General features: G+C 46.0%; 1 protein-coding gene across 4 annotated transcripts in view; it reads right to left on the bottom strand.

Annotated features, from left to right (window-relative positions):
* The window catches only part of DOCK11 (dedicator of cytokinesis 11), a 70,364-nt gene that overhangs the window by 29,111 nt on the left and 27,331 nt on the right, over positions 1-13,922 (bottom strand). For 2 of the 4 annotated variants that reach the window (XM_042825475.1, XM_042825476.1), the window contains exons 15-31: positions 13,374-13,496; positions 13,134-13,210; positions 11,933-12,117; positions 11,789-11,854; positions 11,519-11,611; positions 10,993-11,116; positions 10,302-10,423; positions 9,856-9,978; positions 8,766-8,855; positions 7,241-7,359; positions 5,196-5,265; positions 4,992-5,117; positions 4,365-4,436; positions 4,129-4,275; positions 3,587-3,670; positions 3,262-3,373; positions 281-459 (exon numbers count right to left, since the gene is read on the bottom strand). In XM_042825475.1, the coding sequence (XP_042681409.1) occupies positions 281-459; positions 3,262-3,373; positions 3,587-3,670; positions 4,129-4,275; positions 4,365-4,436; positions 4,992-5,117; positions 5,196-5,265; positions 7,241-7,359; positions 8,766-8,855; positions 9,856-9,978; positions 10,302-10,423; positions 10,993-11,116; positions 11,519-11,611; positions 11,789-11,854; positions 11,933-12,117; positions 13,134-13,210; positions 13,374-13,496 (1,912 nt within the window). The remainder of the gene's footprint in view (positions 1-280; positions 460-3,261; positions 3,374-3,586; positions 3,671-4,128; positions 4,276-4,364; positions 4,437-4,991; positions 5,118-5,195; positions 5,266-7,240; positions 7,360-8,765; positions 8,856-9,855; positions 9,979-10,301; positions 10,424-10,992; positions 11,117-11,518; positions 11,612-11,788; positions 11,855-11,932; positions 12,118-13,133; positions 13,211-13,373; positions 13,497-13,922) is intronic. The other 2 variants (XM_042825477.1, XM_042825478.1) reach the window with 2 other exon arrangements.

The raw sequence follows: 13,922 nt of genomic DNA, 5'->3' as shown, positions 1-13,922 counted from the left end.
ACAGCCTCTTGGCTAGGAACACTTTCAAGTCCTTTAATGGCTCGAGGCTTTATTATGTAAATACTCAGCATGGATAAGAGCTCTGCAGTTATCGCGGGCACATTATTTGTATTCCTAGATCATTTCTCAGAGCTATTCCTGTAATGCCATAACTGTAACTTAAAACGGTTCCCTGAACAGTAATGAGAACACCCTCAGTGCACCGTGCAAAATCTAAAGCTGATGTTTTTCCATAAAATTCAAGACCTTTACGTTTAAAAGCCAAGAAAATGAGCCTGACCTTGTGCTGGTATCTGTTGTCGAAGGCATGCTTTATCAAGAGATTTTTTAAGACTGTGATGGCCGTATATCTGATATCATAGTTGTCCTGCAAGGCAACAGAGGTTTCTCTGAGAAGCATCCCCACCAGGAAATGATGCCTGCAATACTCATCAGTTAAACTGTATTCAAGATTTACATCTGAAAGAAACAGCAAAGCAATGGTTAAGGGAACTGTTCCAAAGGTCTATTCAGACTGAGACAGAACTGTCAAGTAAGCCACAACAGTTCATGGGTACGGTCTCATCATCACTCTTCTTGTGATAAAAGATCACAGTGCAGTGATCTTTTAATGAAGCCTGAATCAATGACAGCTTTCTCAACCACAAAGTAATACGAAAGAATTTGTCATCTCCCAGTTCAGACGAGGCATTAACTCAAGCCCTCAGCACCTCAGCAGCAGCTCAGTGAAGGATTTATGCAGCGCAACGCTTTGCAAATCTCAGTGCTCTGAGGACCAGTTGTAAAGTCAGAGATGGATGACACAGGGAAAGGCAGCACAGCTCCAAGAGCCCCGTGCTATCATCAGGGCAAGAGTGCAGAGCAGAGGCCAACACTGCTGGAGTGAGGGATGCAAACAAGAACGAGGTGCCAAGTGACCTCCAGCAGTTTACACAGCCCCGCTGTAGGACTCAGGAAGCAGGGCAGGGTTCCAAGGAGCTGTGTGCCAGGAGCTGTGAGGCTCCGTTAGCGCTCTGCCAGCAGACACCAAGCACAGCTCCATGGAGGAGGGCAGCTCAGTACCTAACCATCCTGGTGAACTGACTTGCACTCTGCATCTCACACAGATTCGGGCTCTACCTATGCTGTGATCAAAGGGATGGCTGCAATGTGGGTACATCATTGTCACTGACTTGCCCAGATAATGCAGCGGAAAAGCGACAGAGACACAGATTTCAGTGCGGTTTGCATGTGAACTCAGGCTGCTACAGATGACCTTGCCCTGACACCCACCATTATCTCTTTCAGGCAGCCCATATGTCTAATCAGAGCCTCAGCAGGCACTGTTTGACTGTTGCATTACAGCTCTGAGCCTCCCAGAGGGATAACCTCAAAGCTGTGCGCTCCTCCCCCAGATGGTTCAAACCCCGGGTGCTCAGCTCTGATATGTTTTTGAAAAGCCCACAGGTGTGAAAGCTTTTCTGTGGTGCACACACACAGCTTTGGAAGTCCCAGCCAAAGGGCTCCAACAGCACTGTTTCATGCAAAAAATACTTTCAGATTGTTGGCTGATTCATAAGTTGCCCTTACCAGCTTGTGAAAATCTGATTCAGAGGAAAGAGAAAGCAATCTGGAGTATTATCTAGCTTTCACTGTTAGTCATGTTAGCAAATGCCCAAGTGTCACATCATGGTTACTTCATTAGTTGGATACAAGCTAATTGACTGGAGACTGAATGTTTTATCTAATTTGACATTAGAGGACTCAGTCATCCAAGTTGGACCCCTGTACTGCTCCACAGCACATGCAAATATCTAACTTGCATGTAAAAGGAAAAGGAACAAATATAAAGACAGCAAAAGCAAGCAGGAGTAAGTAAAATTTCTCCAGGCTTGGAGAAATTGGACAGTGTGTCATGTTTTAATGTTTTCCACTAGGCACTTGCTTAACTTGCAACTCCTGGCAATCTCGTGGGTTCTTTGCTCGAGCACAAACACCTGAGGATATTTTAAAAACAAAACCTCAACTGGCAGGTCCTAGTCACAGTAACACAGAGGAGGAAAGATGAGCTGCTCCTACAGCTTTTCAGTTTCACCACTGCAAACACAAAGGTGAATGTTAACCAAGGAAGAGCACTCTTGTGTTAACACGCTGCTAACAAGCAGAGGAGAGGCACCATAGTTGTGTGCTTTTCTCTATCTCAGCCATTTCTAGCAGTGCACTTTGTTAAACTATGCCAGTCAAGTAGCCAAAGTGATGTAAGAAGTCAGCAGCTGGCCCAGAGGAAGCTCAGAGCAATGTCTCAGAGAGACATACCAGAGTAAAGGAAAACTGAGAGTTATTGCTGCTTCTGTTACCTGGAAGCAAAGATAACCCCTCTACGGTTTGCATGGCTGCACTTGGGGGCACACCCAGACATTCCCTCACCTCCACCAAAATAAATCCACAGAGCTTTCACGTGGGGAATTCCAAACCTCACTTTCCTCTGTGGTACTTGGCCAGGCTACTTGCACCCAGAGCTGGCAATCTGTACTGTATTTATCAAGCACAGGTGAGAAACTATGACCCAGAGAGCATAAAGTTCTGTCTGTAGAAACCTCAGGAGACTGTTGAGGTGTGCCCTGCACTCAACACAGTGGTTGCATGGCTGCAGCCATCCAGATTTGCACGACACCTCAGTTTAGGCACTTGCAAACCTTGTTTGCCATGCAGAGAACAACACCAGGAGAGGAGGTGTGGTGTGACAGTGAGAACAGGCTGGGTGTGCATGATGCCACTGTATAAGCACGGTATGCATTGAGGACTGGCACAGACTCAAGACTTTTGCTGGCTGTGTTCAGCCCAGGCTTGAGCACAGCCCTAAACTTGTTCAAACTGAAAGCAGAAAGCCACAGAGAGAGCGGACAGCAGAGCAGTGAATGCAGTCTGTTCTCCTGTACCGCCGTTTGCTGTGACTCTGGCTGATGGGACACCCTTCTGATGCTGACAGTACGAAGGATTAGACTTGCACAATCAGCACTTACTGAAATAGGGGCAATTTCTTTTGGATATTGTTAATCCTTTGCAAACTTAAATGTAGGAAATACTGTACGGACTGATTGCTGACCATTCTGGAGCTGACTAAGGTAACACTGCCAGACCAACATCTTATCTTGAGGTTAACATCAGACAGACTAAACTGGGCATACTTTCCTTGACACTAAAGAGAGTTATGTCTGCTCTGAAGCCATCGAGAAAGACAAACCATAGCTTTCTAGCCCAGTCCCTTGAGAAAAGACATACCTTGAGCTCTCTGCAGCTTGGGTTTGGAAAAGGTCATCGGTAAGTTCAAAGGAATGTAGTGCTCATGATTGCAAATGGTTTGAAGAAATTCAAACTTGTATTCAACCAGCAGCTGAGAAAACAAATAAAACCGAACAAACACAAAATATGTTTTCAGCTTGGCTTATTTGCTTCTAGTTGTGTTTCTTGCACAAAGACTGGGGAATCTAAACAGCATTCAGTGCATCTCTGTAACTAATGGCAAAAATTTCATGGTATGAAATTATCAATACAGAGCTTTGATTGGTGCAGACACATACAAACTTCCAAGAAATGTACTGCTTACCTTAGGGTCTTTAGGGCTGAATCCAGAAATGTAATCATTGATCAGGTTAAAAATAAACCCTCTGTCCATAAAGGTCAAACAGCGCTGCAGAAGACATAGTGGAACGTCACCAATCATTAAAAGAGAAAGCAATCCCCCTAAATCATCTCCATGCCACCACCCCACCAGCAGCCAGATTTGATCTTCCAGACTGCTGCTGACTTTCCAAAATTCGCTTGCTCCCATTTTTCCAACATTATTTAGACGACCTCTCTTAAATCTCCAGCAGACAACAGAAATGTGTAAAATGAGAACATGTGTATTTCATCTCAGGTTTTGAACAGTTGCTGGGCAGGACTGAAAAGCCTAGATAGCATGTAGAGTGCCACAGTCTATCAGAAAGATAAAGAGTCTTTCCTAGGAAAGAAGGAAACTCCCTGAAGTTTTTATCACCAAAGAGACGTAAGGGATGAGATGGTACAGACACATATGTTTGTTTGCTACTTATTTCTATATAGATATAATTCTGATTAAAGCCTGGGAGAATGAAAGAAACTGCTGACCTTCAGGAAGTTGGCCAAGCTAAAATTGGCATTTCGGGATTCTTCAGGGATTTCATTGTAGCGTATGGTCACATGAGGGATGATGGCAAGCAACAGTGAGTGAAGGGCGTGCTGGTAGGAGGCTGGGAACCGCTGGGCCCTGGGCAGCTGAAAGCAAAAGTGTTGGGTGAAAAAATTCACAGGAGAGTTTGTTTGCGGTGGTTCTGTAACGCAGCATTGAACAGATTCGTTTTTACCTTGATTTTGTTTTCCTCCAGTAAGTATATTGCCATGGACTTCGCCAGTGCTTCAAAGAAAAACCACGAGTACTGGAACAAACAAAAAATACTATTACTTTTCTCAACAGGAACGAACACGCTGTGAGGGGAAAAAGCAGTGTGGGAGGGAGAGTTTGCATTCAGATGGCGTTTTGAAAGCATGGCTGTGCTCAGCAGCCAGCTCAGCGTGGGAAGGCACCTGGAAGCACACTTTGCTGTCTGGGGTAGGAACAGCTCCAACCCCTTGCACCCCACAGCACCCTGCAAGGAGCCAGCAGAGTCGGGGGGGCCAGCCATGCCCAGAGGAGCAGCAGCTCAGTTTTCCTCCCCTATCTGGCTTGAAGAAAAGAGGTAAAATTGGCAAAATGGAAAGCCCTTGCTTATGGCTGGCCGTGAGGCTTAACACAGTGGGCTCCCTGCAAGAATTTGTCTTTGTTGTAAGGGGAGAACTTCATGATACAAGGAGCACAGGAGCACAAATACAAGGAGCTGTCCTGGTAGCTGTGCTCCTGTGGTGGGGTTGGATGGGTAGAAATACTGGGCTTTGTATCAGATCCCCTTTTCTTCCCTTCCACCTCAAGCAACAAAGCACTGCCTGTACTTCACCTTGAGCAGTTTATTGATGGCGAGAAAATCTGCTGATTGCTTCAAGATGGTGGCCATGGAAAGGACCAGGATTTCATGGGTCATCTTTGCCTGTGTCACACTGGGTTTCTCAGCTCGGAAGACGTACTGGGAGGCAAGAAGGACAGTATCAGCAGTGTGCCTGCTCCAGCACGGAGCTGCATGGAGCAGCGAGCCATGACTGACCTTTATGAAGGAGCGCAAGTAGTGGTCTAAGCCTTCCTCGTGGCACTTGGACACGATGTGCAGAAGGACCCTGGGGAGAAATGTGTTCAGCACACAACGTGAGGGCAAGTTCCTCCCACACGCAAAAGTAGACATTGTGTGTGCCCTATCCAGCTCAACCCAAAAGCCTCATCATTGGTTTTTCAGCCAGTATTTGCAGACCAAGGTCCCTCACAGCTCCTGTGGCTGCACCATTCTTGCTCAGCCTCCCCACTGAGCACTCAGTGCTGAGCATCCAAAGCCTCTTCTCTTGGTGTCGCCCAGCCCCGCTGCCTGCAGTGCTCAGTGCTCCTTGCACAAGGAGGTGGAGGACTCCCTGCAGGGGACACATCCTACTCTTTATGCATGCCAGCATAAAAGCCTGCAGCTACTTACACCCATATTGCAGTGAGCACTGGGCACCTGAACAACACTCAGGGATTAGGTAAGTCAAAAACAAAAATATGCAGTTCATCTGCTCTCAGCCAGTTCTCTTTGGCTGGTGTTGCCTAACAGTAGATGCATCTTCAGAGCAGCTACATGGAGAACAAACTCATTTTTGCCTAGTGCACATGCTGCAGATTCATCCACACTCTATACTTCATGGCATATGGAGTTTTTCCTCATCATGAGCCCTGTCCTAATAATGGTATGAGTGACTATTTCAGCTGCAGCACTACATCAAATAAATAATAATTTAAAAAACTATGCAAATAAACAAAACAAACAAAAAAATCAAATAACTCAAAATCTGCTCAGAGAAGTGGGGAAAAATGCTCTATGGTTGTTATACTCTGAACCCCCAAACCCTATACTCTTCCTGAACCCCCAGATTTACTAATTCTGAAAGCTCTTGTTTACTGAACTAGGATATGTATCCTCTCTTGCTCGCAGTTACACACTTTGGATTATTTTCAAGCTGTAGTCTGGCAGTTCACTGGGGACACACAGCCCCTGGAGAACATGCCAGCCTTCTGAAGCACTCCAGGCAGCTGATGAAGGCAGCCTGGTTTCCCAAGCCAATATCAGAGATTTACATTCCAGTCCAGGTCACAGAGAACAACAAACTGTTGCACACTGTCACAGACCCCACGAGCCAAACCACAGAATTTACAAGCAGTTTATCAGATACGGTGGCTTTTCAAATTCCACTCTGAAATCCTGGATAGGGAAACAGTTGTCGTTAATGGAGAGCTACTGACAAACTGGAAAGGATCAAGCCAAGCTTTGAAAAAATGAGTGAAGGGACACAAGGGAACTGATCAGCCAGGAGTCCTCCTCTGTCCTTAGCAGAGTGGGAGTGTGTTCCTCACAGGAGGAGTCCCCGCAGCCCATGTCACAGGACTGTGCCTACAATGGGTCCTTCATCCTTGGGGACCCAGGGCTCAGTCTCTGACCTTTAGTTTCACTGGAGGGAAATGCTTTTGGCTGCACGTGACCTGGAGTTGAAGCAAGACCTCCATGGGGTGGTATGCAGCATCCCCCTCTGCACTGCCGTACGGTGGAAGTGTATGTGTTTAATGCACCCATCAGTTTACCTGCACGGGGATCTCAGGTAGGACAGAAAAGGGCTCTGGCAGCTCGAGCTCCACTGGGAGCAGCAGCAGGGCACAAGGCAGCACTGCCCTCTGGGGGCTGAAGGCACTGCCGAGCAGCGCTGCACAACAGCAGCAAACCCCACTGGCCTGAAACTTCTGCAATGAAGCCTCTGAGCCACACATAAATCAATCAGTTCGTCCAATCCCTGCTCCCGGGTTTGTCCCCTCACCTCCTCGCTGTCCCCACCACTCCTTCTCAGCAGTTATCTTTAAGTTCACACATTTCCTTCAGGCAGCTCCCAGACCCCACGCTGCCCTGTGCCACCTGGATGTGCCATCCGAGTGCTTTATGCACAACCACACCAACAGGCAGCAGTGGACAGCCAGCACTGCCACTTAGCACCCTGTACTGGGAAACCACCTTGCCTTGCACTGTAATTTGTGGCTTTGCATTTGCAACCAAAGACAGATGGTTTACCAGATACTCACATGGTGCAGTTGACAGCTACTTCATCTTCCTGGGTCACATTTGTAAGGACTCTAAATAGTTGCATAAGAATTACAGGTAGAAACTGAATCATTACTTGGATCTCCATGGCGTGCAAACACTAAAACAAATGTTCAAAACACAGACACTTTTAGTTCAACAATTTGCAGATGTCAAATATTTATAGTCCACAGACATTTCTGGGGCAATACAACAGGCATTAGAAAATGCTTTGGGGTGTGGATGTCAGACTGCCAGAGGACAGGGGGACTTGGACTCCAAGCAGTGCTCACTGCCTGCTTCCAATTGATGGATCCCAGCTGCATGCCCTCAGGGAGCAGCGTGAATCACTCCTGGCAGGTATTAATCTTGCTCTCAGATGTGCCAAAGCAGCTGTGACTTAATTAGAGGTCACATGCTACAAGCTGACCCCAATAACCCAGAACTTAAGGCTGATGTTTTGCTGCCAACTCTTCGTGCCGTTTGATGGGATGAAGTCCCATTTTCCCAAATGCCTTTGCAAAGATCTGATGCCCAATAGCTTGCAGTGAGACTTTTCTCTAGAGGTCATAGCTTACTATGGGAAGTGGGATTTAAGATCTGGTGAAGGTCAGGATCATCTGGTGCATGCAACATTCACCCGTCACATAGACCTCTTTTTCCTGAGTATCATGATGTGAGTCCAGAAAAGATGTTGTGTTTCATTTTCAGTTTTTAAATTGCGAATCTAAATCTTAAATCTGTACATAAATATTTAGATTACTGAAATTACTGATGTCACAGAAGTAAGAAGCTCCCACTTGTGGTCAGTATGAAAATGTCTCCCTGTCTGCAGACTGCAGTGAGGTCAAAGCAACTGCTTTTCTAGTACTTGGCTCCCAAACCTGCCATATTTTTGCTTAGGGTATTTGTACACTATGTGAAACACACCCAGTAACTCTGTGATGATAAATCCCCACCACTGGAAGTGGAGCTGTTGCTACAACAGCAATCTCAAACACAGGCAGCTTGGAAGGAAGCAAGGATGCTGAAGAGCCAAGGAACACAACCCCTTCAGAAGCCTTGCTGGGCCTCTCCAGTGCCCTTACTCATGCTGCAGTGAGTGCTGAAAAGCTGAGTCTGGGGTCACAGCCCATCTATGGTGAAAATTCACCAAGCTACAATCTCACTGATCTTTTTCTGCCTGAAAAAAATCCTGATTTGAATGGATTTATTCCTGAAAGAGAGGAATCGTGCTACAGCATTAGAAGTTTCAATTGGATGTAGGGCAGCAGGGGGGGAGCATACAGGTTTGCTGGGAGGAGGCTGTGCCATGAGCACAGCTGGGTGATGCTGACTTGTTTCATCTCCTGGGAAAGGTAGCAGGAAGCAGCACACAGACAGCAGAAGGTCATGTCAGTAAGAAAAGGTAAGGATCTTGCACAACCGATCCCAGCACTGCCCAAGTGTGTGTTCCTGCAGAATAGGGCTCCAGGCATTTACTGATGATGCAGAAAAACATAAAGCTCACTGACAGGCACTGTTCACCTTCAGGTATTTAACAAGCTCTCCAGGGACTTCCTTCACACCTGCCTGAACCAGCTGGCAGTACTGGAAGAATTTGTGCAAGTGCATGTCCTGGAAGAGATGAAAAGCAAGTTCAGTGCAGTAGCTTCAGTCTTTGTCAGTCCCTGCTTTCTAGCTTACACCTGAAACTCCAGACCCACAACAGCAAGCTAGGATCACGTCCATAGCAAGCTCCCTGTCATTATCACTGGTACTTTTTGTTCCCCAGCTGCCACTCCCATCAGGACTACAGCACTGCTTCAACTCTTAATGATTGCCATTGCTTCCCCATTCTTCTCCCTCCTCCTCCCAGGCTAAAGTTAATTACTTAATCCCAAAAAGGATCTGGGAATGTATTTTGAAGAGAAGTGAAGATAACGTGCTGTAAAAATCAGCAAGACTGTAAAACTCAGCAAGACTGTAAAACAGGTTTAGATTATGCTGACAACAAGTTGCAGTGAATGTAAATGCAGCTGATCACATCCAGCACAGGACAACAAGCCCTGCTAAGGGCATTTCCCTATGGGCAGTGCAGACAGGCAGTGCCCTGGAGCATCTGCTAGGAATCTTTGCTGCACATCACATGAAGCTTAGGGAAGTCCATCACCACTGAAAGTCAGCAGAACACTTAAGGAGTAGGTTAAACAGCCTAAACTGGTTTCAAAGGGAAATGAGGAATCCGGTTTTCTTGTGAAAAGTGTCTGCTATAGTCAGAAAACTTCTTTTTCATATGGCAATGAACAGTCTAATGTTTGGGGGAAATCTTCCATCTCCACCAGTTACTTTCCTTTCCATGGCAGTGAAGCAGTTCATTTATTCAAATGTTTCCCTTGTCCTACCAGTTACAGAGCCACTGGCCAAGATAACACCAGCACCTCCCAGTGCTCATTCACTCACACAGCTGTCTCATCACACCCAGGCAAAGCAGAAAACCCCAGCAATGAATCCCAGACCTGCTGCTAGGGAAGTATCACAGCACTGCTCTGCAAACAGCAGAGAAGCAGCAGAGATACAGCAAATCCTTCCTCTGCTTTCGTGTTAAAAGTCTACACAGGTAACATGCTCAACCTACCTGGGTGTAAATGGTTGAGTCCAAGTGGATTCTGACTTTAAAGAGTGGCTTTGCTCCATCCACCCACTTTGCATCCACGCTGGACTGCTGTGAACAGACAACATTCATGCGCTTGGCTTCAGACTGTGGGAAGAAGGTGGTTGTGTGCAGGCAGACAAGGGGTCAGAAGGTAAGTTTGAGGTGGAGCAATGGGGACCCCCAGTGACACGACTCAGCCATGGGCAGAGTTGACCACATGAGAACATGCTCACAAAACACTCTCCTGCTGTGCACCACGTGCAACAGCCCAGTCCAACCTATCACAAACTGCACCAGCTGGGAGGGCTACACTTGTGTGACGATCTTTCCAGCCACGCACAAGCAGAAACCCAGAACCTGCGGGGGCAGCAAAAGCTCAGCTTTCTTTTTCCCTTAATGTTTAAGCCCATTTTTAATGTCTTCCGTACCCTTCGTGACTCTGTGTCCCCAAGACCCAGGTAGCCAGGTGGAAGGTTGGATGAAACAGGCAAATGCCGTTCCAGGGTGACAATCCGTCCATCCTTCAGCAACGGGACCCAAGCGTATCCCACTGCAGAGGCAACCAATGGACAAAGTTAGCAGACACACAGTTACTTCAAGCTCCAAAAAGAAATGTATCTCACCCTACAAAAATCCAACTCACAGTTGTGCAAGTGGCTCCTACCAGACAGGGATCAATCATGTCAGCCTTGCTAAAACATATTTTACCTGCTGACTCAGTGAACAAAATTCAGCACAACGGAGATCAGGAATGGGTTTGAGGAGCAGAAATGATGTGCAAGCCTTGAGCAAAGTGGCAAAGGTCCTTTAGTTGCCCAAAGACCAGTTGGAAGGAGAAGCATCCCAACCAGAGGGACTTCAGTCTTTGACACATGCCCAGAGTTGGCAGGAGTGGCCCCTGAGGCCCTGATCTTGTGCCAAGTGCTTGATAGTGACTTGACTGACAATTTCCCCATTCATACATGAATGTTGGGTATCAGCAGCAAAATTTGAGCTTTCCTATACACAGCTTAAACCCACAGTTTCTCTTAGGATGCTCCCATAAAAGAAAACATAGATAGAAAATTGTTGTAGTCAAATATTATGCTCCAGCAGAAGTAATGTAAGGGGTGAACATACCTTGAGTTTCAATGGTGTCCTGTTTTTTCGATGTTGCCTTTGTATTAATTTCACAGCTGACATGATAGAAGGTGAAAAGCAAATGATGCTTTTGATGGAGGTGAATTGGAAGCTCAATTTTAATCTAAAATGATATCATGATAGGTAAGGCTGTGTTTTTAATCACGGAACAATACTTTATGTTCTATTTCATTTCACAAATGTTACATTTTATGCAGTTACACAAGACAGACTCCTGCCATCTTAAATAACTCCCAACTACCATTTTCAGCACATTTGCACATTACTTATTAATGGTGATGTGTGACTGGAGTGCACAAAGCGTGACAGTAAAAACAGCACAGAACAAACTGGCATTAAAAATTGATAAAATCTCTGGCTCTGCTGGGTTCTTCTACTGAGGTGCAAAGAGATGATGTTTGTTTTTTAACCTGTATTTCCCCCAGCCCTGGAAAAAGGCATATCCTGAAAAGCTGCTTGGCTTTGTAGCACCCAGGAAAGTTTATTTCCCACCATTTTGCTTTACCTCATCATAGAACTCTGGGCTCTGGTTGTGATGCAGCACAGCTGCATACGCGTTGGATGTCAGGAGCTGGCCTCCAGGTTTGCCATAGATACACTGGAAATACAAATGAGAAGCTTGATTCAGGGTTGCTGTCACCCTAAATTAGATGACCGAATGGAAACAGTGAGCATGGAAAATGTTTTCCTACTGTTCTGCTCAGCCTGGCTGGCATATGGTACAAAGCTGCAAACAAACGTCAGCCCCAGGTCACTAGAAATAAAAGGTACCCACCTTTAATGGCCTGGCATCAGCTTCATCTGAATCCCTGAACTCAATGCAGACAGCAATGTTCCTCGCCTGAATTAGAAGAAAAGAGGAGGATGAGCCACATCCACAGGTCAGCAGCATCACTGCAGAGCCCACCAAGTCACTCACCTTTGCAAACACCTTCTGGTTCTCATACTTCAGATGCAAGGGATACACATACAGGTGGTTTTTGTAGACAGTGAAGGGATAACAGTATTTTGCAACTTCTGGGACAAGCTCCTCCACTTCAACTGCAATGTTCTCACAGCTCTTCTCAAAAGGCTTTATAGGAATATAAGAAGCTGTCACACAATCTGAAAGAGAAGGAAAGGATGAGCACGTGGTGCACAAACATGGGTAGCACAGCTCATGTGTCATGAAATTTGCAGGTCTGAAACTGCCATTGCTCCCCAGAACTCAGTTCTCTCCATACCGGAGGGCCACACAAGTGAGCAGGCAGCAAGGTATGGCTCACTCCATAAAAATAATGTGGGGGGAAATTCTCCTCTCAATCATGTAACATCTGTTGCTGCACTAGCAACACTGAGAAAAGATGGGTGCCAGCAACCACAGGGCTCTGCTCTTCTTGCCAGAGGGGATTGCAGAAGTGTCACTTTGCTGAAGCTCTGGGGAAAGTCAAAGGGCCTTTTGGACTTCCCATGTCTGGGCAGGGATGGCTGCCCTGCTCAGTACCTCCATCTTAAGACTCCAGGAATCTGACCTGTTACTGCTTTATAAAACATGCAAACACCACATGACCAAAGAAGATGGACTTCTGAAATAACAGCTTGAGACTGACTTCTCAAAGTGCACAAGTCCCACAGTGTCAGAACTTTTCCACCCTCTGCTTCCATCAAGAGAGTTTTTAACTCAAGTCATGGTGTTGGAGGAAAGGGAGAAGAAAGGAACCCTGCTAAAAAGTCTTTTAGACAGGGAAGCGGATGACAGAATCATGACAGGATATGGGATGATCCTGTGATGTGACACTGAACACACCACAAGTGTGGAGAATTAAACTGAACACAATGTTATGGATCAAAAATGTTATCTGAGCTCAATGTAATAATGGCAAAAGCAGACAGGTGGCTTCCTTTAGATTTAGGATATGACAGCCATGCAGAATGTGACACCCTCAAGTCACACCTCTGCACTTAGACCACATCTCTCCACAGAATCCATCAGAAAAACAAGTCAGTGGTTGTGTTGAATTACTGATTTCTTATTTCAACCCCAATATATTCTTGCTAATGAAACAGAAAAGCTCCACAAACACGCACTAACTCCCAAGGCTAGCACCATCAGCATTTATTTTCAGATCCAAGTTACTTACTTGTGAAGTCCAGTGGGATGTCCTTGATGACAATATTTAACTGGGCTGGAATGATCTGCAGCTTTGTCTTCTCTGGTCTGCATTAGGAAGAAAGGAGCGAGGTGGTGAATTTGGAAAATTCAAGTGCTGAGCCCATCAGCAGGGCTTTTAGTTACCTCCTGACTATTTCAGAAATTGCTATCTCATGCTTACACCCAGTGCTTAAAAATGTATGTTAGAAGGCCTCTGCACCAGGCTTACTTCTTATACTCTGCTAATAGCTTCAACATGTCTTCGTTTGAGAGTTTGCCACTGTCTTGCTTGTACAAGGGCGAGAATTTTCCTTCAGCATCAAGAGTGCCCTGGGAGTCTTTGAACACCGGTCTGCAGAAAAGAAAAGACACGTTCCCTAAATGATGGTAAAGATGCAGGCATAGGAAAATCAAGCTTCAGAATACACATGGCAAGCTGCACACCACCAAATCCCAGGCCACTATGACAGTCATTTGGTATTCCCATGTCATTACTGTTCCTTGTGTCAGCACCAAATGGCAATTTAGCAACAGGAGGCAGTGGCAGAGAACTGAACTTGCCTGTAGGGCATTCTTTTGACATGAGTTTTAAGGGAGTTAACACTGAAATAACAGCAATGAAATACAGTCACTATCTCCAGTTGTTCCCAAGAACATTAGTTAAAGCAGAGCCAGAGACAGAGGTGTAACTCTGCTGATTGCCTCTGCTTTTGTCCCCTCCCTGGTAATGCATGGTGCCAGGGGGTAATTTCTGCACCAGTTCTCACACAGGACAGGG

This window comes from Centrocercus urophasianus, unplaced genomic scaffold (assembly GCF_019232065.1).
Source record: "Centrocercus urophasianus isolate 14NV4802_14NV808 unplaced genomic scaffold, USGS_Curo_1.0 seq_24, whole genome shotgun sequence".
Lineage (NCBI taxonomy): Eukaryota > Metazoa > Chordata > Aves > Galliformes > Phasianidae > Centrocercus > Centrocercus urophasianus.
Note: the sequence above shows the minus strand (reverse complement) of the source record. Positions and strands in the feature narration are given on the sequence as shown.